The sequence below is a fragment of the Mauremys reevesii genome, linkage group 15 (assembly GCF_016161935.1).
Source record: "Mauremys reevesii isolate NIE-2019 linkage group 15, ASM1616193v1, whole genome shotgun sequence".
Lineage (NCBI taxonomy): Eukaryota > Metazoa > Chordata > Testudines > Geoemydidae > Mauremys > Mauremys reevesii.
The window spans coordinates 32,168,673-32,190,685 of NC_052637.1; the positions used below are offsets into that span (position 1 = coordinate 32,168,673).

General features: G+C 45.3%; 1 protein-coding gene across 4 annotated transcripts; it reads left to right on the plus strand.

Moving 5' to 3' along the window:
* The first annotated feature begins 7,023 nt into the window (after positions 1-7,023).
* Positions 7,024-21,678, plus strand: LOC120384076 (MYCBP associated protein). 4 transcript variants are annotated; one of them, XM_039502433.1, is made up of 19 exons: positions 7,024-7,218; positions 9,558-9,685; positions 10,330-10,489; positions 10,666-10,772; positions 12,195-12,378; positions 12,765-12,880; positions 13,574-13,724; positions 14,112-14,227; positions 14,413-14,528; positions 15,491-15,602; positions 15,939-16,128; positions 16,678-16,865; positions 17,449-17,595; positions 17,807-18,151; positions 18,844-18,965; positions 19,771-19,886; positions 20,455-20,588; positions 20,812-20,994; positions 21,526-21,678. In XM_039502433.1, the coding sequence occupies exons 1-19, from the start codon at positions 7,083-7,085 to the stop codon at positions 21,625-21,627; spliced, it is 2,853 nt and encodes a 950-aa protein (XP_039358367.1). In that variant the 5' UTR covers positions 7,024-7,082; the 3' UTR covers positions 21,628-21,678. The 4 variants fall into 4 exon arrangements, with proteins under 4 accessions (XP_039358367.1, XP_039358368.1, XP_039358370.1 ...); XM_039502434.1 differs by having other exon boundaries at positions 15,494-15,602; XM_039502435.1 differs by lacking the exon at positions 7,024-7,218 and adding an exon at positions 8,332-8,392.
* Positions 21,679-22,013: the final 335 nt, after the last annotated feature.

Sequence of the window (22,013 nt, forward strand, 5' to 3'; positions counted from 1 at the left end):
GGAGGCAGAAAGTTTTTTTTTAAAGAACAATCAGTTGGCTAAGGCTAGATCAGCCCTCACCATGCTGTGGCAAAGAAGTGACTTAGTTAACATTTCGCCCTGCGATGGCGGTGAGATCCAGAGAAAATAGTGTTCTTCCAGATGATTTCCAAGGCTGTTGATGTAATTGATTATGCTAATGAACAAATACGGACAGTACCAAAATCAGGCAAGCTCCCCTCCCCTCCAGTAGGAGTATGGGTGGGAGAAATGGGAACAAAGTTTGCCAAATGCAACTGGATAAATATCTCCTGTCTGTGTGTTCCATTCTATGCATCCGAAGAAGTGAGCTTTAGCTCACGAAAGCTCATGCTAAAATAAATTTGTTAGTCTTTAAGGTGCCACAAGTACTCCTGGTTTTTTTGTGGATAAATATTGTACATTAAGTTACACCTCCACCATCCTCTTGACTTTAATGGGAGTAAATGAATCCAGATGCGTCCAGAATTGGTAGGGAAAGAAATGTTGAGCCTTTGAGAAGAAATCTATATGCAAAGGAGTACTAAAATCAGTACACCAATATTTGAACCGTGTCCCTTTGAGGAAAGCACACTGTATGGATTGCTATTATTGTTTTTGTGAAATCCATCATAGCCAATTTCAATATATTCACATTCAGATCTACCATACTATGGGCACAGAAAATTCCTGATACCAATAACTATTCTACATCCACATTCAGGGCCTGATCCAAAGCCCAAAGAAGACAATAGAAAGACTCATCGATGTCAGTGGGTTGTAGATCAGGATTGAAAAGGGCAAGAGAGCCCTTTGTTGGCAGATGAGAAACAAAAGCATGCATCGAGTGATGCTGTTCTCACTCATCCCAGTATATACCATTATTCCTGATTTACACCAGAGTTAGTGAGAGCAGACACTGCGGAAGAATAAACATCTGATGAGAAGGGACATAAATATGAAGACTAAATTCCAGCTCTTAAAAACTTACATTTGGTCTATGTTAAATTACAGCTGTGAAATATGGACATTCAAATAATTGATAATAAAGAAACTACAATCCTTCACGTTATGGTGTTATAGAATTCTGAAACTTATCACAGATAGACTGTAAGCAATGAAAAAGTATTGCAGATGACTGGAACTCCACAAACGATTTGATTTGCAGAGCATATTTTAAGAGATTCAAGCAGCAGTGCATGTTTATGAGCCCTGGAAGGGAAAGTTGATGGCAGAACATGAGGCAGAGAAAGAAGATTTTGAGTGGTGAGATGATATCCTGGGTGGATTAAAATGACTGCTCATCCACAAAGAGGTTAGAAGAGGACCATACAGAACGGACTACCATTGTTGCAAACCTCCAGTAATGGAGATGGCACAGAAGAAGAAGTAGTTGACACGAGGGCACATTATTTTTAAAGTCTTTTAATATAATTCACAATCAGTCAAACATGTTTCAGATCATTACAGTTGTTGTTATGGGAGGCGACGTCGTCTGCTTGTCAGAGAAGGAAACTGGAAACCAAGAGAGCTGGGTTTGTTCCAGGTGCTGTCACTGATGAATTGCTTGACCTTGAGTAAGACACTTAACCATGGTGTGCCTCAGTTTTACCAGCTGCACAATGGAGATAATACCCAAAGTGCTTTGCGATCCCCAACTAACAGGTGCAGTGGAAGCACATAGCATTAGCACAGTCTCATTAAGGAAGGGGAAATAAGACACCTGAAAGGAATGCAGTGAGGTGATGAGGTGCAAGGGCCCAATTATTCCTCGTTGACACCTTGATTGTCATTAATTAGTGGCCTAACAGGCTGAACTAGTAATTTCACCCACTTCCACCGATTCGAATGAATCCCCACTGGTGCTTCCTGAAGTGAGGACGAGTTTGCCATCCGGGTGAGATGCATGAGTAAGCCTTCCCCAAGTCAGTCTCACTGAGCCTAAGAAGCAATGACTCATGGTAACAGTCTCTGACACGTTCCCCTCATTATCAGCCTGCTGGATGCCATTTGGTCTTTGCTTTAGGCAAAGGGGCCAGTTACCTACGCGCTGCTCCGTGAAGTGGTAAGGAATGCGCTCGGGGCTGGCAAGCGTCCATCAGTGCTGATAAGAGCAATCCTTGAATTTGTCCTTCAGTATGTGCTCTGTGTGGTTCTGGGAACAACCAAGGTGACAGTAGTGGGTGACGTATGCTGGATTTAAAGGGTGGGTGCTTTGCTAGAAAGAGTAAAAAACCTGAGTCCGCCAGCCTCAACTCTTTTTGAGGGAGAGAGTGTCAGAGGAAGTGGTTTCCCAACCTACAGTGCATATCTGGGACTAAGATAAGGCCACCCAAACTCATGTCACCCAAGGCCTTCAAATGCTACATAAACCCAGGTGCCTTGAGCTGAAAAGCCTCTAGCCTGAGCCAGTACAAGGTTTTTTAAGGTAAATATAGGGGGACTTGCTTCTGTTTCCCTAATATAAATCTTCCCTTTCCCTTTTTAGTCTAATCCAGGAAATTCCCATTTGGGTTAGCTGCTGAAGATTTGTTACTGGGTATTTTTGAAGCGGGAACATGGATTCTCCCTCAGCCTGGGCGGCAGAGAAGTAGTTTTGCAGTGCTCTGTGCCTTTGACATGAGGAAGCTCTGGGTGTAGGGAGATGCAAGGCCTCAATTTGCACATACAAGTGTGTGGTAGTGATGGCACTGAGAGGCGTGAATCCCCTGAAGACATTCCTAGTTTCATTCAAGGGCTGTAACTGGTGCACTACAGCTGTTACCTTAGGAAATTTTGAACAGATCAGAAATTAGCATTGGTGCCTATTGGAAGGCAAACATGCCACATTTGTCCCATTGTTCTCAGCTGAAGACAGCTTCACTTGACCAAGCAGATCAGTCACATAAGGTCAATCACAACCACACTGTGCTCATCACTGGAAATTGAGCCTAAGCCTCAGCCTGCTCTTTTCCTCCAGGTGTTTGCTCCACATCCGGATGAGCAAAACAGGGATGGGCCCTTGAGACAGATGAATGTACTTGCCTGGAGAATCTTTTACAATAACTGTCTATCATGCTGCTGCTGAGCAGCGCAGGTGAGCGGAACCTTCTGTCTGACAAGCACGTAGTGCATGCTGGGACCTTTAATCACTCTCGGCTGCACTGCTAAATTATAAAGAAGGGTCGATGCCATCTCCTTCATTGGTGGGCCCTTGGGCTTCCAGCAAGCTGCCAACGTAGTCCCTCTTTGGGCAGTTTAGATGCCTTGTGCAGAAAACAAATATCTTTGGAATGAGCAGCAAGCTTCCTGTTGTAACTTGCTTTGGCCATGACCTGATAGCACATAAATGCTTGAAAGGGCATTTTGCATTGATCTCTGGTGGCATTCCCTGCTTTGTGGATAGTGGAGTAATCCACACCAGCAGCTCTGTTTCATGCAATAAATTGCAAATAAATATTCAGAAGGGGACATTCCCTCCAGCCATGTTCTTGAGCTGTTGTCATGGGTTGGGGGTTTGTACCCACCATTTTGAGAATATCAAGTATTTGGTCTTCTGTTCATGCTCATCAGCCAAGTAGCCAGACAGTGTGCCCTTTTGCATTAGAATTGGGATTTCTTTGAGGAGAAGCAGAAGATCCAAATATCTGACTCCAGTCACCTACTCCAGGACAGGCCCAACAAAGAAAGTAACAGAACGCCACTAGCCATCACCTTCAGCCCCCAACTAAAACCTCTCCAGCGCATCATCAAGGATCTACAACCTGTCCTGAAGGATGATCCCTCACTCTCACAGATCTTGGGAGACAGGCCAGTCCTCACTTACAGACAGCCCCCCAACCTGAAGCAAATACTCACCAGCAACCACACACTACACAACAAAAACACTAATCCAGGAACCTATCCTTGCAACAAAGCCCGTTGCCAACTGTGTCCACATAGCTATTAAAGGGACACCATCATAGGACCTAATCACATCAGCCACACCATCAGAGGTTCGTTCACCAGCACATCTACCAACGTGATATATGCTATCATGTGCCAGCAATGCCCCTCTACCATGTACATTGGCCAAACTGGACAATCTCTACGCAAAAGAATAAATGGACACAAATCAGACATCAAGAATTATAACATTCAAAAACCAGTCAGAGAACACCTCAGCCTCCCTGGTCACTCAATTACAGACCCAAAAGTTGCAGTTCTTCAACAAAAAAACTTAAAAAACAAACTCCAACGAGAAACTGCAGAACTGGAATTAATTTGAAAATTGGACACCATTAAATTAGGCTTGAATAAAGACTGGGAGTGGATGGGTCATTACACAAAATAAAAACGATTTCCCCATGCTAATTTTCCCCCTACTGTTACTCACACCTTCTTGTCACCAGTTTGAAATGGGCCATCCAGATTATTACTACAAAGGTTTTTTTTTCTCCTTCTGATAATATCCCACCTTAATTGATTACTCTTGTTAGAGTTGGTATGGCAACACCCATTTTTTCATGTTCTCTGTGTATATATATCTTCCTACTGTATTTTCCACTGCATGCATCTGATGAAGTGGGTTTTAGCCCACGAAAGCTTATGCCCAAATAAATTTGTTAGTCTGTAAGGTGCCACAAGTACTCCTCATTCTTTTTGCAAATATCCTGAAGGCATTCAGTCTAGGAACGCCTCATTATTACTCACATCCTCTCAAATGAAATTAACATGGAGTGACAGTGTCAAAACCTGCCGTGGTGAAGACAGGTTTTTCAACAGGAAAGGTTTTATGAACTAAGGCCTGGCTCATGTGGGTTGCTAAGCACCGTATGTTGTTGACTTCACTGGGAATTGGGGAGACTACAGTGTTCAACACCTTACAGGATTGGGCTTTGAATTCTCCTTTAATTTGTCAGAAATGATGCCTCTTGATGGGATGCTCATAGCCAAACTAATTAGTCAGAGAACCCCAGGATACATGATCGATACCCGCCAAGAATTTGCTGTAATCCTCTTGCTTTATCTTAAATCTGTTTCTCAATATTGGAAAGCACCATGTTGCAAGAGACTGTGATGAGACAAGCTAAAGCAATTATATTTTGGGTCACCAAATGGTGCTGGAAGTAAGGTATAATGCAAAGCTCTCCAAAGCCAACTCTGTGACACAGGCCTTTAAAATGTACGATGAAGAAGGTGGAAGTAATAAAGAGGCACAGCAATAAATAGCCGTGGAGGAAGCAGGAAAAGAAACAATGTGCCATTCATTTAATTGGTGTGAAGTTTGTTATCACCTTGGTTTGAAAAATCAGTATTTCTTATCTCTTAACATAATGCACTAATAGCGCCTTGTTATCATGGGTTGAGGAGAGGTAAATTTGGAGCTAAAGCATGGCCTAAAATGGATGAAAATGAGCACAAAAGAGCTACATTCTTTTGTGTGGTCAAGAACTATGGTGCTATGAAGAAGAGGTGAATCAAATCCAGCTCACAGGAATTCTGCAATCTGCTCTGCTGGTAGCCCTCCTCATTAAATATAGGGTCGGGCCCAGGGAAATTATTGGGCCAAGCACGCAATGCTTCAGTGTGAGCCAGGTGGCACTTTATTATGGAGGGTGCTGTGCATCCCACAGTTCTGGAAGATCCCAGCATGCAATGATCAGTTATGAGCCAAGCAGCACTTTAAAAACAGGGAGATGACAGGTCCCAGAATACAATGCCCCATCTTTAATGTGGGGGGAAGGGGCAGACTTTGGGAGGGCAGCCCACAGCAAGGATAAGTCCCAGCATGCACTGTACCATCTTGAGGAAAGCAAAAAGCATTGCATGTTGGGATCCAGCCCTATAGCTAAAGGGGGACATGAGGTGGACTGCCCCCTCCCTGGACATTTTTTTGTCCCTCCCTCCCATAGAAATAAGATGTGTTGCAGGTGTTTTCTCTAGTTTCTTAGCTTGCCCTCAGATGTTTGATAGTAGCCCTAAGGCCACAGAGTAGTAGTCACAGTTCCGATAGCTGAAGTGTGGAGAGAGGGAATGCTATTGACCGTGTTTCAGCTAACTGGAGTGGTGTCTGCATCACATTGCTGCTATAAGAAAGGATGTGTGCAACCCTGGTAAGAAAGTGTCTGCTGAGAAGGCCTCCGCATAGAGCTTGCCAAGCGGGGACAGAGCATTCTGTGCTTGGAGTTCCTGTGACCAGACGCTGCCTTCCTGTTTGAAGGGCAAAGAAGGCAAGAGGAGAGGGAAGTTCCTTTTGAAATGGGAGCGAGCAGAATGCTCCTTTTGGAACACACACAAGAGCGTGGATGAGCTGCCAAGAACCAGAACGTTCCTCTGTGGCCCAGAAGAAACCTTGGGTGGACTGTCGAGGGGCTGTGAAGCTACTGCAGAGTCAAAGGGGATGCGAAGATTGACAGGCACCAGGGCTGTGGGCCCAATTTCCCCAGTGACTGGGCCTGGTTTAGACCCGTCTCCGTTTTGCGCTGCTTTTCCATCACTCTAATAACCCGCTTTGGGGGAGGTTCAGCCTCGTGTAGGGCAGGGAAGCCGCCTTGCTGAGAGGCATTTGCCCTGGAGGGAAGGAATCACAAGGTGGCAGAAAGGCCCAGTGGGCTGGAGGCGCCAGCGGGAGGCTGGGGCGTGGACGGGCAAGCCCCCGAGCCCAGCAGGGCAGGGGAGAAGGAGGAGGAAGAGGCAGGCACTGCTGGTGGCTGCTGAAGGACATGGGGCAAATCACGGGCACCACCCCTCACAGTGCACTGCTGCCTCTTTAATTGCCCCAGTCCTCGGAGCAACGTCCCCTTGCCCCCCCCAGCACCCCCATTGCCCTTGTGACCCATGGGCTAAGCAGGGCTTGGCCAGCTGCAAGCAGGTCTGAGACTGATACTGCGCACGCGCAGACTCAACCAGCTTGCTGAGGCATGCGCGCTCTCCCACCTGAATGGATCGCGCATGCGCACAATCGCATCCCAGCGTGCGGGGAGTCCGCTTCCCCGGACCATAGAGTGCGGGAGGCGGAGCTTGTCTCCCGAGGAACTCGCGCAGGCGCTGTGGCGGTGGCGGAGGGGGCGGAGGGGTTGCCAGGGAGACCGGTTCAAGCCTCTTGCCTGCCCGGGCCCTGCGGGATGCAGCCGCCGGCAGCGCCGGCTCAGAGCTTGAAGAAGGAGCCTCGGGGCGGCCGCAGGGTCCCCTCGCTCGTCGCCGTGTCCGAGACCATGAACAAGTCGAGCAAGAAGGACGCCCGGACCAAAACCCCCCAGGGTAGGGGCGGGGCGGGGCGCTGGGACCGGCAGCACAGCGCCCCCCCCACGGCATGGCTGCATGGATCCCCCCTCCGGGCACAGTGTGGGGGTCCGGGGACTCCCCCCAGGCACAGAGACCCCCCCTCTGGGCACAGTGTGGGGGTCCGGGGACTCCCCCCAGGCACAGAGACCCCCCTCTGGGCACAGTGTGGGGGTCTGGGGACTCCCCCCAGGCACAGAGACCCCCCCCCCGGGCACAGTGAGGGGGTCCGGGGACTCCCGCCAGGCACAGAGACCCCCCTCTGGGCACAGTGTGGGGGTCCGGGGACTCCCCCCCCAGGCACAGAGACCCCCCCTCTGGGCACAGTGTGGGGGTCTGGGGACTCCCCCCAGGCACAGAGACACTCCAGTGGTGGGGGGGGGGTCTGGGACTCAGCACAGGACCCCCCCGGGCACAGTGTGTGGGGGGCTGACTCCCCCCAGGCACAGAGACCCCCCCCCTCTGGGCACAGTGTGGGGGCTCGGGGACTCCTCCCAGGCACAGACACACAGTCCAGGCACCTCTGCAGGGACCCCACCCTTTCAGGCACAGTGACAGGGGAAGGCCCTGACAGGGCACAGCACTGGCACCAGCTCCAGAGCCCTGCCATGCTGGCATACAGCTAAGAGGTATTGGTATCACTGCCAGCAGTCACTGGGGCACGGCTCTGGCACCACCTCAGGGTCCCTAACGCATTGGGAAGCTGCACATCCTGCCATCGCCCAGGTAGTGTAGCCAGAGATCCACTGGGACAATCTGGGAGCCCCGGCAATGTTCCCATTGCCCGCTGTCACCACCGCCAGCCATGCATGAAATGGTGATGGAGTGTCTGAGTGGACCTTGCATTGCCTTGACAATCCTGCCTTGGACCTGATGGGACATAGGCCTGGGAGTATCCAAGTGAAACTGTCCTTGCTTTAACAGCACGTGAGGGCCACACGCTGAACAGGGATAGTCAGTGGTTCTGATACTTTTACCAGCTACCTACTGTGCGATAACTTTATAAAAGAAAATCTCATCCCCGACTGCCCTTATCTAGACTTTTACGAGGTGGCTTTTTTTTTTTTTTAGAGGGAGGCAGGTTAAATTTTCCAAAAGCTGCACCTATGTTGGAGAGGTAGTAGCAGCTCCAGTATGTCTAATTGGGTGCATGGTAAGATGTGCTTTAATATTTTCAGCAGGTGACAGAAAAGGAACATATATGCCTCCAATGAGATTGCAGAAATAACTGGGCAGGTCTGGATGGCTTGGCTAGCCCTACCCTCAGTATACATTCAAGTGATTTATCACAGACGCACATTATATCCATATCTAATCCACTTACCCAGTTAAATATTGGAGTCCTAGGGAGAATGATTTCCAAATAGCAATTATAGTCAGTGAGGAGACTGCTAAATCTGCTTCTGAGAAGTGCAGTGATCTCATATGTTTTCAAAATACGTATTACATAAAATTAGGAGGTTTCACCCTGATATTCTTTTTAATGTTTGGAAGGGATTGAAATATAATACTGCATATTCCTAATTATGTTACATACCTGTCTCAAAAAAAAATGACAGACTCTTACTACTGATTTTCTTTCTGGTTGGAGAAACTTTTGTTGCTTTGAGTGAAAGGTGGGGAAAGCCTTTTAAAGCTAGGATTATTTCTTATTGAATAGTGGTAACACTGAGGGGCCCCAACCAGGGTCTATTGTGTTAGGTGCTGTCCAGCACCTAACAAAAAGATTGTAAATTTTTCAGGGTAAGAACTATCTAAGACCAAAAGGAGAGACAAGGAAGATATAACATCATAAGTTAATGAGGAGAATGCCACAACTCAGGACATAAGCAGATCAAATGATCAAAGCCGTGATGATCAATATGCATTTATGAGCAGCAAAAATGTCTCCCTGAATATACAAATCTGATATTTATGCACACATGATAAGAGTTTTTGTTTAAGGACTATCATGCAGTTGAGTGTGTAACTGTGTGTTAAAGTTCTCTATTTCCATTTCCATTTGAAGTAGGAAACTTTTGTAAAAGTTCTTTGTTTCCATTCTGGGTTGTTGCCTGCTGGAAATGTACTACTTGAAAATGTATTGCATTGTGTCTAGGCCAGGGTGAAGGGAATGGAGCAGATGAAACCCACTGTCCATGTTCAAATCATGTGGCTACCATGATGTGCTGAGCATGGACGATACTGAGTTCTAGTTTTCCAGTCTACACCTTGAAGACTAGTACTGCCTTTAAGGCTTTCTCAGTTGTCCGAAAGAAAGAAGGGGTTTCCCTGGGAGAGGAAGACAAAGTGTTTTTACTTCTGTGCTTGTGTTTCAGATAAGAAGAGAGCGAAGACATTTGAGCAGCCCTCCCCACCAATTCAAGAGGAGCCTGAGCCTGTCAGCTCTGTTCTGCAAGGAGATGAAATCCAGGCTCTGGCAATCAAGGTGGAAGATCTAGAGAAGGTGGGTATAAAATCTTGTGTCCCTTGTCACAGGGAGTAGCTGCCTTCACTGAAACTTTCTCTTTATCCTGAATGGGGTTTTTGGGGGGGTCTCATCAAAACAAACTATAGGAGCTTTGCTCTTGTTCCACTTGTCGCTGTCCTACTTCTGATGGCCTGTCAAATCATCAGAATTTTTAGCTAGTCTTTGTGAAAAAGCTGCTGAAAGTGGAAGATTAATTTTATACTAAGATCTTAAATGTCAGGATGAACCATCTGGTGCGTTCAGAATCACACTTCCAACTTTTTTGTTTCTTTTAAGATTTCTATGGTTTTGAAAAAAATATATAGCACCTTTATGAAACCCAAACTAAACTACTTAAGAGATAGCATCTGCCACTAAGCTATGGTGCAGAAAATTCTTGGGGAGGCTACTCAGAGTTCATTCCCCTGCCCCATCAAAGCAGCAGAGTCAAAATAGTCAGGATGTTACTTAATTTGATAACTGTAGCTCTATACACCACACCTTCCTGAGAAGGACCAGAAGTGTGGAGACAGACCTTGGTGAGTTCTTTACTTCCAGGCCCTCCCCAGCAAGATCAGAAGGGTGGAGATGAGGCAGTGCTGTACCTAACCTCATTGGGCCTGTGTATTCTGTTTCTGTAGCTCCATACTCCACGCCTTCCCCAAGAAGGGGAGAAAACTCCTGTTACCAGGAAGTTCATCATTCGAAGACACAAACCCCAAGAGGCTGGGAAGAAGGCACAGCTCCTGGTAGCATATCCTGCTGATACTGATGCATCCAAGAGACCACTGAGTTATTCTGGTAGGGTTAAACTTCAGCTCTTACCTGTTACTCTTGGTTTTGCTAGAACTACCTGTGGCTAGACCTTTCAGAGTCCAGAAATGAACCTGAAATTCTTGTAGTCTGTTACTGTTTCTGTCCACTATGTTTGATATGGGGCGCTCTGTGATCTCAGAGTCTGTCTTGCTTTATTGCAGGGCCAGAAGGACCATTTGTTGATAACTGTGAACAGATTCTCCCCCACAGTATCTTAGGAAGTCTCCAGGAATTCAAGAAAGAAGCCTTAGCTAGAGGAAATGCTGAGGTTGGTTTATGAAGTTGTGAAATGGCTGCCATCAAATGCTGTCCTAGAAGTAGAGTGTGAGTAGAGTTGGATGAATTTTTTGCATGAATAGTTTATTCACTGAAAAACAGACTTCCAGCTGAGCCAAAGCTATTTGCAAACTTAGCATTTTCAACTCCAAATTTCTTTCTGGCTAATTTCACAAGGGGATTTGTGTGGCATTCACAAAACTGAGGAGGAGGTGATGTTGGTGTCCCCCTTATGCCCAATAGTCCACTGGTTGGGGCACTCAGTATGGATGTGGAAGACTCAGGTTCAAATTCCTCCTTTGGTGCAGAAACTTGAACTCAAGTGTCTGCCCTCCCAGGTGAGTGCTCTAACCACCAAGCTATTGGGTATTCTCGGGAAGTCAGGAGCTTCAGGAGCTCTTGTTGAAGCTTTCCACTTTTCATGAAATATTGACATATTCATTGGGTCACAAAGAGAGAGAAGTAAGATTCTATAGCCTGGTGGTTAGGGCACTCACCTAGGAGCGGGAACTCCTTGGTTCAGGTCCCTAGTCCAGAGGAGGGATTGGAATCTGGGTTTCCTGCATCCCAGGTGAGTACCGCCACGGGATTATTAGGGGCACCACCACCACGGAAACTGGAAAAAAAATAGTTTTGGATCAGTCCAAAATGTTGGTTTTTTTTGTTTGGCTAGTGAACCGAAAAATCTATTATTCACACAGTTCTAGTGATGAGTGCAGTAGACTTAGGTTTAATTGAAAATGCTTCAGAAAATTCTCTGGCCTGAGACATGGTTTGCCCATATGGGAGGAAATTGCTTGCAGAGTAGCTGCAATGCCAGGCCTAGTAGGTCCTGTCTGGAGAAGAGTCCCACAGTAAGAGAAATTGGACAATTCCAGGATCCAGTTCCATCAGCAGTTTTGCTGAGAGCACCAGTACTGAGTAGCACGAAGAGAAGCGAGGTGATGAGATAGTGCCTTTCCTTATGTCTGACTACTCAATGTAGTATAGTCTTAAACAGTCTGTGAGTGATGCTGTGAATGCCAGAAACTCTGTTGATACAGAAGTGGTTGCATAGAGACAGTGCCAATCCAGAATGCTCTTTTCTTTACCCCTTTGCTCCATTTGTTTTTGTGGTGCCTGTGCATGGATGGATAGGTTAATCTAACATTTTAATTTAATAATAATAGCCCACCTTAATTGGTTAGTCTGGTTATAGTTGGTATGGCAAAACCCATTTTTTCATGTTATCTGTGTATGTATATCTTCCTACTGTATTTTCCACTGCATGCATCTGATGAAGTGGGCTGTAGACCACGAAAGCTTATGTCCAGATACATTTGTTAGTTTCTAAGGTGCCACAAGGACTCCTGGTTGTTTTTTCTGATACAAACTAACACGGCTGCCACTCTGAAACATTTTAATTTCTGTTCAGTTAGCTGAGCTGATTGCAGACTCACATCTGGATGGTACAGTGGCAGCTTTAGAGAAGTACAGAGAGAAACATGGGGAAGGGAAGAGGAGAAAGTGTCTCTGGGCCCCACCATCACAGCACAGAGCCCTCCAGAACTGGCATCATAATGTGGCACTCAGGAAGAATCAGCAGAGAGTTCTGAGTAGTGAGTAAAGCTGGGACAACTTCATTGTGTGGAACGCCATGTAAGACTGTGTGAACCAAACATCATCACAGTAAGTTATTACTGCCCCAGGCAAACCAAGGCCTGGCTGATTTGGGAAATTGTATTGCTGTGCAATTATCCACACATTTTTGGTGGTGCCCAGACCTCAATTGTGCTGAGTGAGGTGGTTCAGCACATGCAGGCTGTGAGGATGGCCTTGGTGGCTTGTATGGCAGTGGTTGGAAGTAGCAGTGAGGCAGATTGAGGGGGGAGTGTGATTGGAAGAGAATTACCGTGCTGGAGAGGGAGGTAGCTAGCAGGAGTGAGGCTGATTTTCTGGAGACTCTGGTTGGTAAAAGAGGTGATTCTGTTTTGCTTCTTTTTAGAGTTTCTTCAGAAACCAGAAAATGAACTGCTGATGAATCTCTCAGAGGATTACAGACGAGTCCAGGAAGAGCGGTATCTTATCGACCGGAGCCTCCCTGCTTTGCACTATGGGAAGGTGAGAGCCCCACTTCTTCAGAGTCCTGATTAATCTGGTCTTGTGGAAGGGGGTCATTTGGGCTAAGATGTTAGAGTCATGAATAATACTGTTGGGACTGGCATCGAGGAGCCATCTTTAGGCATCTACCACATCCACTGCAGGTCCGAAATGAATTACGGAGCTTTCAGTTATTTCAAAGAGAAACATCATTTGATTTAAAAATGGTGGTGGTGTAACAAGTATTGGTTAGATCTAACTGATGCTGCTCTTGTGGGCTCCTTGCTAAAGAGCTTTAGTGCATGGGGCACTGTCATGCAGTGAGCCTCCTACTAAGGACCAGCACAGGCTGGGGAGATGGCATGGTCGTGTGCCAGAAATTACTATTACCAGACAACAAAGATCTAATGGCATCAGGGCTAGATGGCAGAGGTTCCCATTTGGAAGGTGCTCTGACGGGAAATGTTCCTGGGCTAAAACAAGGGAATCATTTACTGTGTATTTACAGCACTAAAAAAGGATTCACATCAATGGGAATATATTGTGTTAATATCATTTGATCTTTCTTTCAGTCAGAGTGTCCATTTGGATTGAGGAGACGTTATAATTGGTTAAATCGTCTTATAAACAATATGTGATGCCTTCTGCTTAGTTCCTGTGAGACTGAGAGACCAGTTATCACTGCATGGTGGCAACCTTCTTTTTCCTCCCTAGGGCTACCATGTAGGAAGTGAGTTCTGGAGCCAGCCTGAGTGTATCGGAGATGAACTCACTGGTCTGATGATGACCTTGACCCAGAGGGAGCGAGGCTACCCAGAGCCTATCACTCATGTAGGGAAACCTCAGAGTGTCAGGATGGAGATGGGTGAGGAAATGGGTGGAGGCACAACATTAATGGGGAGGCGTGTGGAACAGCAAAGATTAACTAGCCAGTAGTTTTAAATTTCTGTGAGGAGGCTCATATTGCTAGGATCCCTTCTGGCAGTGGAAGGGCATTGATGTGAAGCAGCTTACACTGTCAGGCATCTAGTCATCACATGGAGGGACCTGCCAAGTTGAAGGCTGCACTGCTATAGTCCTAGGTGACACTGCCAGGGCACTCCTGAGATTAAGTTCACACTGATGGAACTGTGTTTCTCAGAGATACAGTTGGGGATATTTCGACTGTTGCAAGATAAACTGTCGGGGAGAAAGTGAAACCAATAGGCGTGTGGTGTGTAAACCCTGAACTCACATGTGATTAATTCCACAGGTTCCAGATCTGCAAAGGAGTCCCCTTTCCGTCTCACCTGGGATAAGAGTCTCTTCCTGAGGTATCGACGACAGGAGCTAAAATCCGTCCTAGAGGAGCTGGATTTTAATCACCCTGTAAGACTAGTGGACTCTCTCCTAAGCACAAGACACTGTTTTTTAAGGCAGCATACTGTGCTTCTTTCCTTCCTTATCAAAGGATATACTATAGCCTAACTTGACTACGTCTGACTTCTGAATAAGAAGAAAAACTAACAGATATCCTTTTTCTTTTTTTTTTATGTCTATTACCTTTTGTGAAGGACCTAGATGGCCTGGAAGTGATTGGTAAAGGGCAACCTTTCACTTCTGTCTCAGCACAGTATTTCCAGCTGTGCCAGGAAAATAAGGAAGGCACCACTGAAGAGAGAGTGAGCCTGTAAGTTATGTTTGATGATAGTGATAAGGAATTGTGGATACTGACCAACAGTCTCTGAGGATTTCTCACTTGTCCTTCTCCAGAATGGGCCAGATTCTCTACAGAGGATAGGGAAGTGGCCTTAAGAAAGCCAGAGATATCTAGTAGAGAACTCCCCCTGCGCAGGGGGAATTCTCCACTGGTGGAAACCTGACGGAGGTAGCTCCAGTGCCTCCAATACCAACTGCCCTCCTCATCCCAACGTAAGGGGCCCTGTTGAGAGTGCTCTAAGGTGCAGCATAGGTGGAAAGAGGAGGAGGTATGGCAGAGTGAAGCACTGCTATGGTCAGTTCTCCATTGGCAAAGTTAGAGGTGCTCCTGTGTGACTCTGAACTAGCACTGGGGCCTCATGGCTGAGGATCAAGGAGCTGAAACCAACTTCTTGTGGCCTACCCCTTTTTCACTCACTGTGCCCTAGGTTAAGCAGGGTGGAGAATCTTCCCCTAGTTATTCCAGACTCTGCATCTCCTTCAGGTGTCTTCAGTCTTCCATCTTCCTCAGATATCTTTTTCTGCCCCTGGTAGGTATTACCTTTGGTCCGTTCTTTGGTGGGTACTGCCTCTTCATTTAGTACTCTGTCCCCAGCCTTCCTTAGGCAGGTGTCTTTGTCCATTTCATCAAGCATGAGTTCCATCCTGCCCATTCTTGGTGGTGACAATATCAGTCTATGTTTGGAGTTCCTTCAAGTTTGGACCCTCGAAGCTGCAGTCCCATGGCACTGTCTATAATCAGAAGACTCTGTGATTTGATGAGTTTTCAGTCTGTTGGCTACAGTGGAACCCTACAGATAAAATGGTTAATGAGAAATGAACCCTCTGTTTCTTGGTTAATGCGGCTGTTCTAAACAACCACTCTGTTCCTCAGTGCTTGATAATAACTTGCTTGAACAGTCCCAAGAGAATATTGGCCATTGCTCTGTTTAGCAGTGATCCCTTAGAAGATTATCCAGATGTGGTTCCAGAACCAGTATTGGGTCCATCTTTGCAATTTTGTGGACAACCAGCTCGTTGGATCAACAGCACCACTTCTCATAGGGTAAAATTGCAATTGTTTTGAAATATGATAAGGCTAAGTTTTCTTTCTTTCCCAAGTCATAACTGTATATTGAGTGTAACCAGCAGGGTTATTCTGGACATCATAGAGTGGTTGTGAAACTTGTACTTGTTTTGGAGGGATCTAGAAACAGAGAAAGGAAGTTTTGTTTGTGTTTCTGTTCAGTCCACCTCCTGATGGTGGCAACTTGGTGGGTGCCTTGTACCACTTTCTGTCAAGCTGGATCTAATAGTTTAAACAGCCAGCTGTAGTATCACTTAATTTGGTCATGGGAAGACAAATCCTGTGGTTACCTTTTTCTTTCTTCCTCCCACACAGGATGAAATTGGCATTGCTGCCCGGGTCACCTTTGAAGTTTTGGCGGGTGAGAAAGCTGAATCCTGCCTGACAGTAAGCAATGATGGCACAGCTGCCATATGGTATGATTGGCGGAGGCAAGCCCAGCCAGTTACCTTTGAAGAAACTAAGGAGAAAGGGATGCAGTATTTTTACTTTAACACCAGACCAGGTGAGATGTGGATCTCTTAAAGATTACCCTATAGGCTTAATACCCATGCCAAAGCAAACATGTGAGGTGGACATGTTCAGGGGGTTATCTGAGTCAGGCCACTGCCAAAGCAAACACATGTGGTGATTCTCCTTAAGAAGCTACTTGGGGTTCCCAGAGCAGACTAATGCCAGAGGAGATGTGTGAGAAAGATCCCTTTCAAGGGTAGTTGGAGGAAAAAGGATGAGTCCTAGCCAGAATTTGTATGGGTAGAATATCTAAAACCACATGATTTTCTATTGGAAAAATTGGGGCAGAACATGTACTGAGAGTGTTGAGATCAAGGTAAAATTAGGGATTGGAAGGGTGAAGAGAAAAAACCCATTCAGCAATCTGATGGATGGGAGTAAACCTGGAAGATGGATGGCGATATTAGCTGTGATATCTGGCTGAAAAACAGACATTGACACCAGAAAATAAGCAGAGTTGTGAAGTATTTGGAAGAGGATTCAACGGGACAAGAGAACTCTTGTACTCAAGTGACTGATGTGCTCTCTCTGTTATTCTTAGGTGTCATTCTGCCTGGAGAAACTAGAAACTTTTCCTTCTTTTTCAAGTCAGGGAAGGCAGGAATCTTCAGTGAGTCCTGGGAGTTTGGTACTCACCCCATGTTATTAGGAGGGGCTGTCCTGCAAGTATCCCTGTGGGGTATTGCTGTGTATGAGGATAAGTTGGCTGGCCTCAGAGATGAATTGGAGGTAACCAAGTGGTTAGCTGTGTGAATATAAGCTTCAGACTCAATGTGTAAATATAGTATGATGTGGGTGCTGCAATGTTCTTATTGCCATAAAATTGGGACTAAGGGTAAGATTATCAGTTACTGATATAGCACTTGTTTTTTGTTATCTTTTCTAGTTTTAGTTAATTAGGTAGTTATACAGGTTTTCCAAATGAAGTGGCATCAGCACTCCACATCACCTCAATCTATTTTCATGCCTCTTGTATAAAATCTAATGATGTCTGTCCTGAAATACTTACTTTTTCCTTTTTAAAAAAAATCCTTCTACCTTTTTTCCTTTAAGTTTTAGTTACTGGTATGTTTAGAGTTTAATGACCTACTAAGTAAAGTCAAATTAAATAATAATTTTAAAATTTTATGCCAACATCTGTAAAATATAGATGTTTATGTGATCATTTTAATGACCACCGTATTGGATGTAAATACATCTGTGTATTTGTGTCCATGCAACTGAGCATATATGTTAATGTATGCCTGTAGTGAGTGTGTGTGTGTGTATATATCAAGGAATCAAATCTCTTTTGGTTACTGTGGTGCCCCAGAGTGAGCTGGCTGCACGAGAAGTTGCTGTCATAGTGAAGGAGAATCTGAAGGAACTGCTTGATCGAATTCGGACACCGGAGCGAGTCCCATCTCCTGTTGATGCTTACATCACAGAGGAAGAGTTATTCCACAGAAAGAATCCAGAGGTACAGTTTGCCACTAGATATTCTACACTGAACTGAGCGTAAGTACTCGGGAATGATGATGCCGTGGCCTACGTGGTGCATCCCAGGGTTTCTAAGCAGGAAGATAGAATAGTCTAGCTTGTCGGTTTAATCGCTAGATGGTGTTCTAGATATTTGCAAAGTAAGACTTTTTTCACCTCTCTATTTATCTTTTCCTTTTCTGTTGTCACAGTTGCACTATCAGCACCAAGTGGTGAAGGAGCTTCATGAATTGTGGAGGCAACACATGAATTTTCCCTCAACTTCAGAGGAAGAGGAGATTTCGCGCCGGAAGAGCGTAGTGCAGCCAGTCTCAGGCCAGAAGAGCACTGTACAGGAAATTTGGTGCCGGAAGAGTGCTATGGACATTGCATTTCAGAAGAGCATTCCCGGGGAGATCTCACAGCTGAAGAGCACTAGGGAGGAGATCCCATGCCAGAAGAGTATTGTGGAGGAGATCCTAAACCAGATGATTAATGTGGAGGAGGAGGAAGTGAGCCAGACAGAGTGGAACCTTTCCTTTGAGGATTTTAAACAGGTTCTACCCCTCTGTCCCTGTTAAAATTGTGATGGGTTGGCAAGGAATGGAGGTGTAACCATTTTGAGATTTGCTTGCTTGGGAATAGTCTGGTATGTTCCAGCTCCCAAACAAATGAAGCTGTGTGTGTATCAGAAGTTTGAGTAAATCACTGCAATGAGATGAGAGGGGTGATTCACTGAGTGTGTCAGCGAAAGCCTAGCAGGGAATGAATCATCCCTCAGCACTGCTGACCGTGTCCTGGGTGCTCTTGTGAAGAGATTCCTGAGGGAGACTTTGCGGCTCCTGTGTGATGAAGGAAAAAGCTTTTAGTATGTCGGAGAAGCGTTTGTTGTTTATCCCAGTATTTAGAATGTGAGGGGTGGGGTCATGGTCCAGCCCCTTCTGTTTCCCTTACAGATCCTTGTGCTTGAAAAGTTCTCCTTATCCATCAGAGGACTTGGGGGCCTAGTGCTCACAACAGGGTGCAGATGAGGTATTTTCCAATTCTCTCCCTCACTGCAGTGTTAGTTTGGACTTAAGAGTCCAGACTGGCCTAACTTATCAGCGCAAGTTTTGCTGCAGCGCACTGTTGGAAACCTGTCTGTTGCTTTTATAGCTTTATTCTCCATTCCCTGCCGTTTTGGATCCCCAGGGACCTCATTCTAGCTCTGAAGCTGAGTAGTTGCTCACTGGGCTTTCTGTCCCATCAGGCTTTGCAGTTAATCCCTGAGGAGGAAAAACGAGAAGCAGCCCTGACCCAGCTCAATAAGGCAGCATTGGCGCTTTGTGTGGAACAGAGGCCAACTCAGTCAGACCTCCTGTACCAAACATGGTATGTTACCATTGCAGAGAAAAGCCCTTTCATACAAATACCTCTGCTTAGTAGCACTGGCAAACTCCAGCACAGAGCAGACAAGTGTGTCCAGCAATATGAGTTCTATCAGTCCTCTACATGCAAGGTTTTCTACACCTTAGGAATAGCAGCTGTCCAAGTCGTAGATCCCATTTTACTCTGGAGATACGTCAGAATATTGATCTCTTGCTGCTTTGGAGAATACTTGAGATCTTTTCATTCTCCGAGATTGTTATCTGGCAGAATATTCTGCTACCTTTATGAAGGCCTTACCTGGCAGGCAGTTTTCTCTAACACTGTATTTGAAAAAGTTGTTGTATCCCATATTCTGTCATTCACTCTTACTTTAGGGCTGTAAACACACTGAAAGTTTCTGTTCACCTGTAAATCAGAAGGACACAGGAACTCCAAGATGCAGATGGGAGTCTGATCCACATTGACTTATGTTGAAGAGGAAGAAATCTTATTTCACAATATTTATGGATCTAGCGGACCTCTGTTTCCCAAACTATTGAGAGCCATGGGGGCTATAACTTCATAAAATAATTTCTCCTGAAGCCATCTATGCACAATTGTCAGACCTTGGATGTTAGCACATTGAGTTAGTTGGAAGCAGCAATAGCTCTTACTGGTTAAGGTGTTTTTGTTCATGGGCACAGGGTAGAACAAGATGCTGGGAGAAGCAAAAACCCTACCTTGTCCTGCCCCTTCTCCCCCATGTGCATATGAATCCTCTCCTACACAGCTTCTGGCCATGGCAAATACTGACGGGTTTGTTTCTCAGTCTCCAGCTGTGGCGTGAAGCAGTTGATGGTCTGGTGAGCCGCTCCCTAATGCTGAGATCCCTGCTCGGCATGCCTGAGAAGGACACTTCTGTAGAAATTGTTCCAGAAGAAATAGGTAAATTTATAGTCTGAGTACACCAGCCTGTAAGCCATTTAAGCAGGTTTTCCTGGGCCTTTTAAGGGGATTTCAGTTCCATTTAATTTCTGGTAATTTACTGAGCTTCAACTGAGATGACTGCTTGAGCACTTCCCCCACTGAGCCCTTTGTGAGGCAACGTATCAGAAAAAGTAGTCCGGAGTATAGTACTCACCCTGCTTTGTAGTGTGGTTTCTTAAAGGCACAGAAACCTGTTGGCTTAGCATTAGTATTTGTATTTCTATTAGCATTTAGGCCTATTTCTCACCCATACTAATAAAAACATGACCATTATTGCTCCTTTACATGCTAGCCCTACTGTAAATTTATTGCTTCTTATGTCCATCCTTAAATAAGACTATACCTGAGAAGTCAGTGTATTGTATGAATGCTAATTTGCAGTATGCTTCCATAAACATCAGATAGATGGAAAGAGGAAAATACATTGTAATATAATATATTTATAATGCATAGAGGCATTGGATTTGCAGCTCTGTACTGGATCTTGAAACAATGCTCTGGGATCACTGGAATTTTTTGTTTGCAGTGGATCCGAAGCAGATTGTAAAAGGAGGAAAGGAGGACCGGAAAGCCTTGCAGAAAGAAGAGAAGAAGACAGCTGGGGGGAAGGAAAAAGAGGACAAAAAAGGAGCAATAAAGTCAACAGGAAAAGATAGAGAGGTATGTGGTGGCAATCTAGAAGATGGAAAGTGATTAACTGGTTTTTGAGAGAGTATGTGACAGATAACAAGGGTGTGTATATTGGGCTTCTAAACCTCCATCTTCCTGTGGAAGAGTTGATTTCCTCTCTTTTGAATGAACTGCTGTCTCTGATGTGCAGCATGCTCTGCAATTTGAAGGATGCTATGGTCCTACCTTTGTCTGTCTTTCTGTGTATGATCAGGAACGTTCAAACAGCAGGAAGACAAAAGGGAAAGATGAGAAAAGAGTAAGAACTCCAAGTTTCACACGGGAGGTGAAAGAACTCACACCACTGGAAGGCATAGATTCAGACCAAGTAGAATCTCGCCAGGAACCAGTAGATCCCATTGTACTTGAGAAATACCGTGAAAAACTTTATGTTGAAGTAAGTCTGGTCTTATCTTTCCATGTTTCTCGTTCTCCTGTGTTTTTTGTCACCTTTTCTCAGCTGCTTTTGTTCTCTGCTGTCTCCTCTTCTTTGCTTTTAAGTTTAGCATGAAGCTAGGTGCACAGCTGAGCATTTTATCAGATTAAGAAAACGTAATGAACAAATTGTCAGCAAATGTTAGCCTGGGCTGCTGTGTCAACAGATCCCCAAGCTGGAATGATTCCATCATGTATTCAGCTGCATGCCCCAGTTCTGACCTGGAATTTCTTCAGCATGCTTACAGATTCTTGAGGGATCATCATACTTAATTCTATGTCAGATAACGTTAAACACACTTTCCTTTAGTTCAGACAGCTCTCGTTAGGGATAAAAATATGTAAAATCCAGATATTTCTTTGAGCATTACAAGCATTGTGTTGGGCGTGGGGGTGTATATAAACGAGATGCTTTTGCTTCAATCAGTCCCTTTCACCAACATTTGTGATCATGTGATCATTAAAAGGGTCTTTGTATTGTTTTCTGTTCTAGGTCTATGGCCTTCTGGAGTCAATGGTGGGCAATATGGTTTTTCTGTTTGAAGAGCTAAAGAGGGATGCCCAAGAGCGGGAGAGTGAAGCATTTTCTATCTAAAAATGCATTGTTGCTGTTCTTTTTAAAGAAATAAATATTCATGTTTTTACAGATCCAGTGTAGTCTCCTTTTCTGTATGAACCTGGCAAAAGTGACTAAAAAAAACCTGACCAGGATGGCCCTCTTCTCACATTTTGCTATTGGAGATCCATCCAGGGAGACATTCCTAGGTCATCTGTTATTTTGACAAAAAAAAATTGAATCGGGAGAGTTCAGGGTATGGGGGTGTCACAGACTCAGAAATGGTTGAGACTAAAAGAAATTCTGCCTATGGAAGAGAGCTGAAAAGTTCCAATAGCTCAAGGCACATTGCCGGTCTTTGTTTCTCGGTCTCCTGTCTCTGAAGCCAACGAGGAGAGAGAGAGAGAGTGCACCAAGTGTTCCTG

Coding starts and splice junctions, on each gene's coding strand:
- LOC120384076 (XM_039502433.1), top strand. CDS start 7,083: ATGCAGCCGCCGGCAGCGCCGGCTCAGAGCTTGAAGAAGGAGCCTCGG. Junction 7,219..9,557: donor CCGGACCAAAACCCCCCAGG/GTAGGGGCGGGG, acceptor CTTGTGTTTCAG/ATAAGAAGAGAGCGAAGACA. Junction 19,887..20,454: donor AATTGTTCCAGAAGAAATAG/GTAAATTTATAG, acceptor TTTTGTTTGCAG/TGGATCCGAAGCAGATTGTA.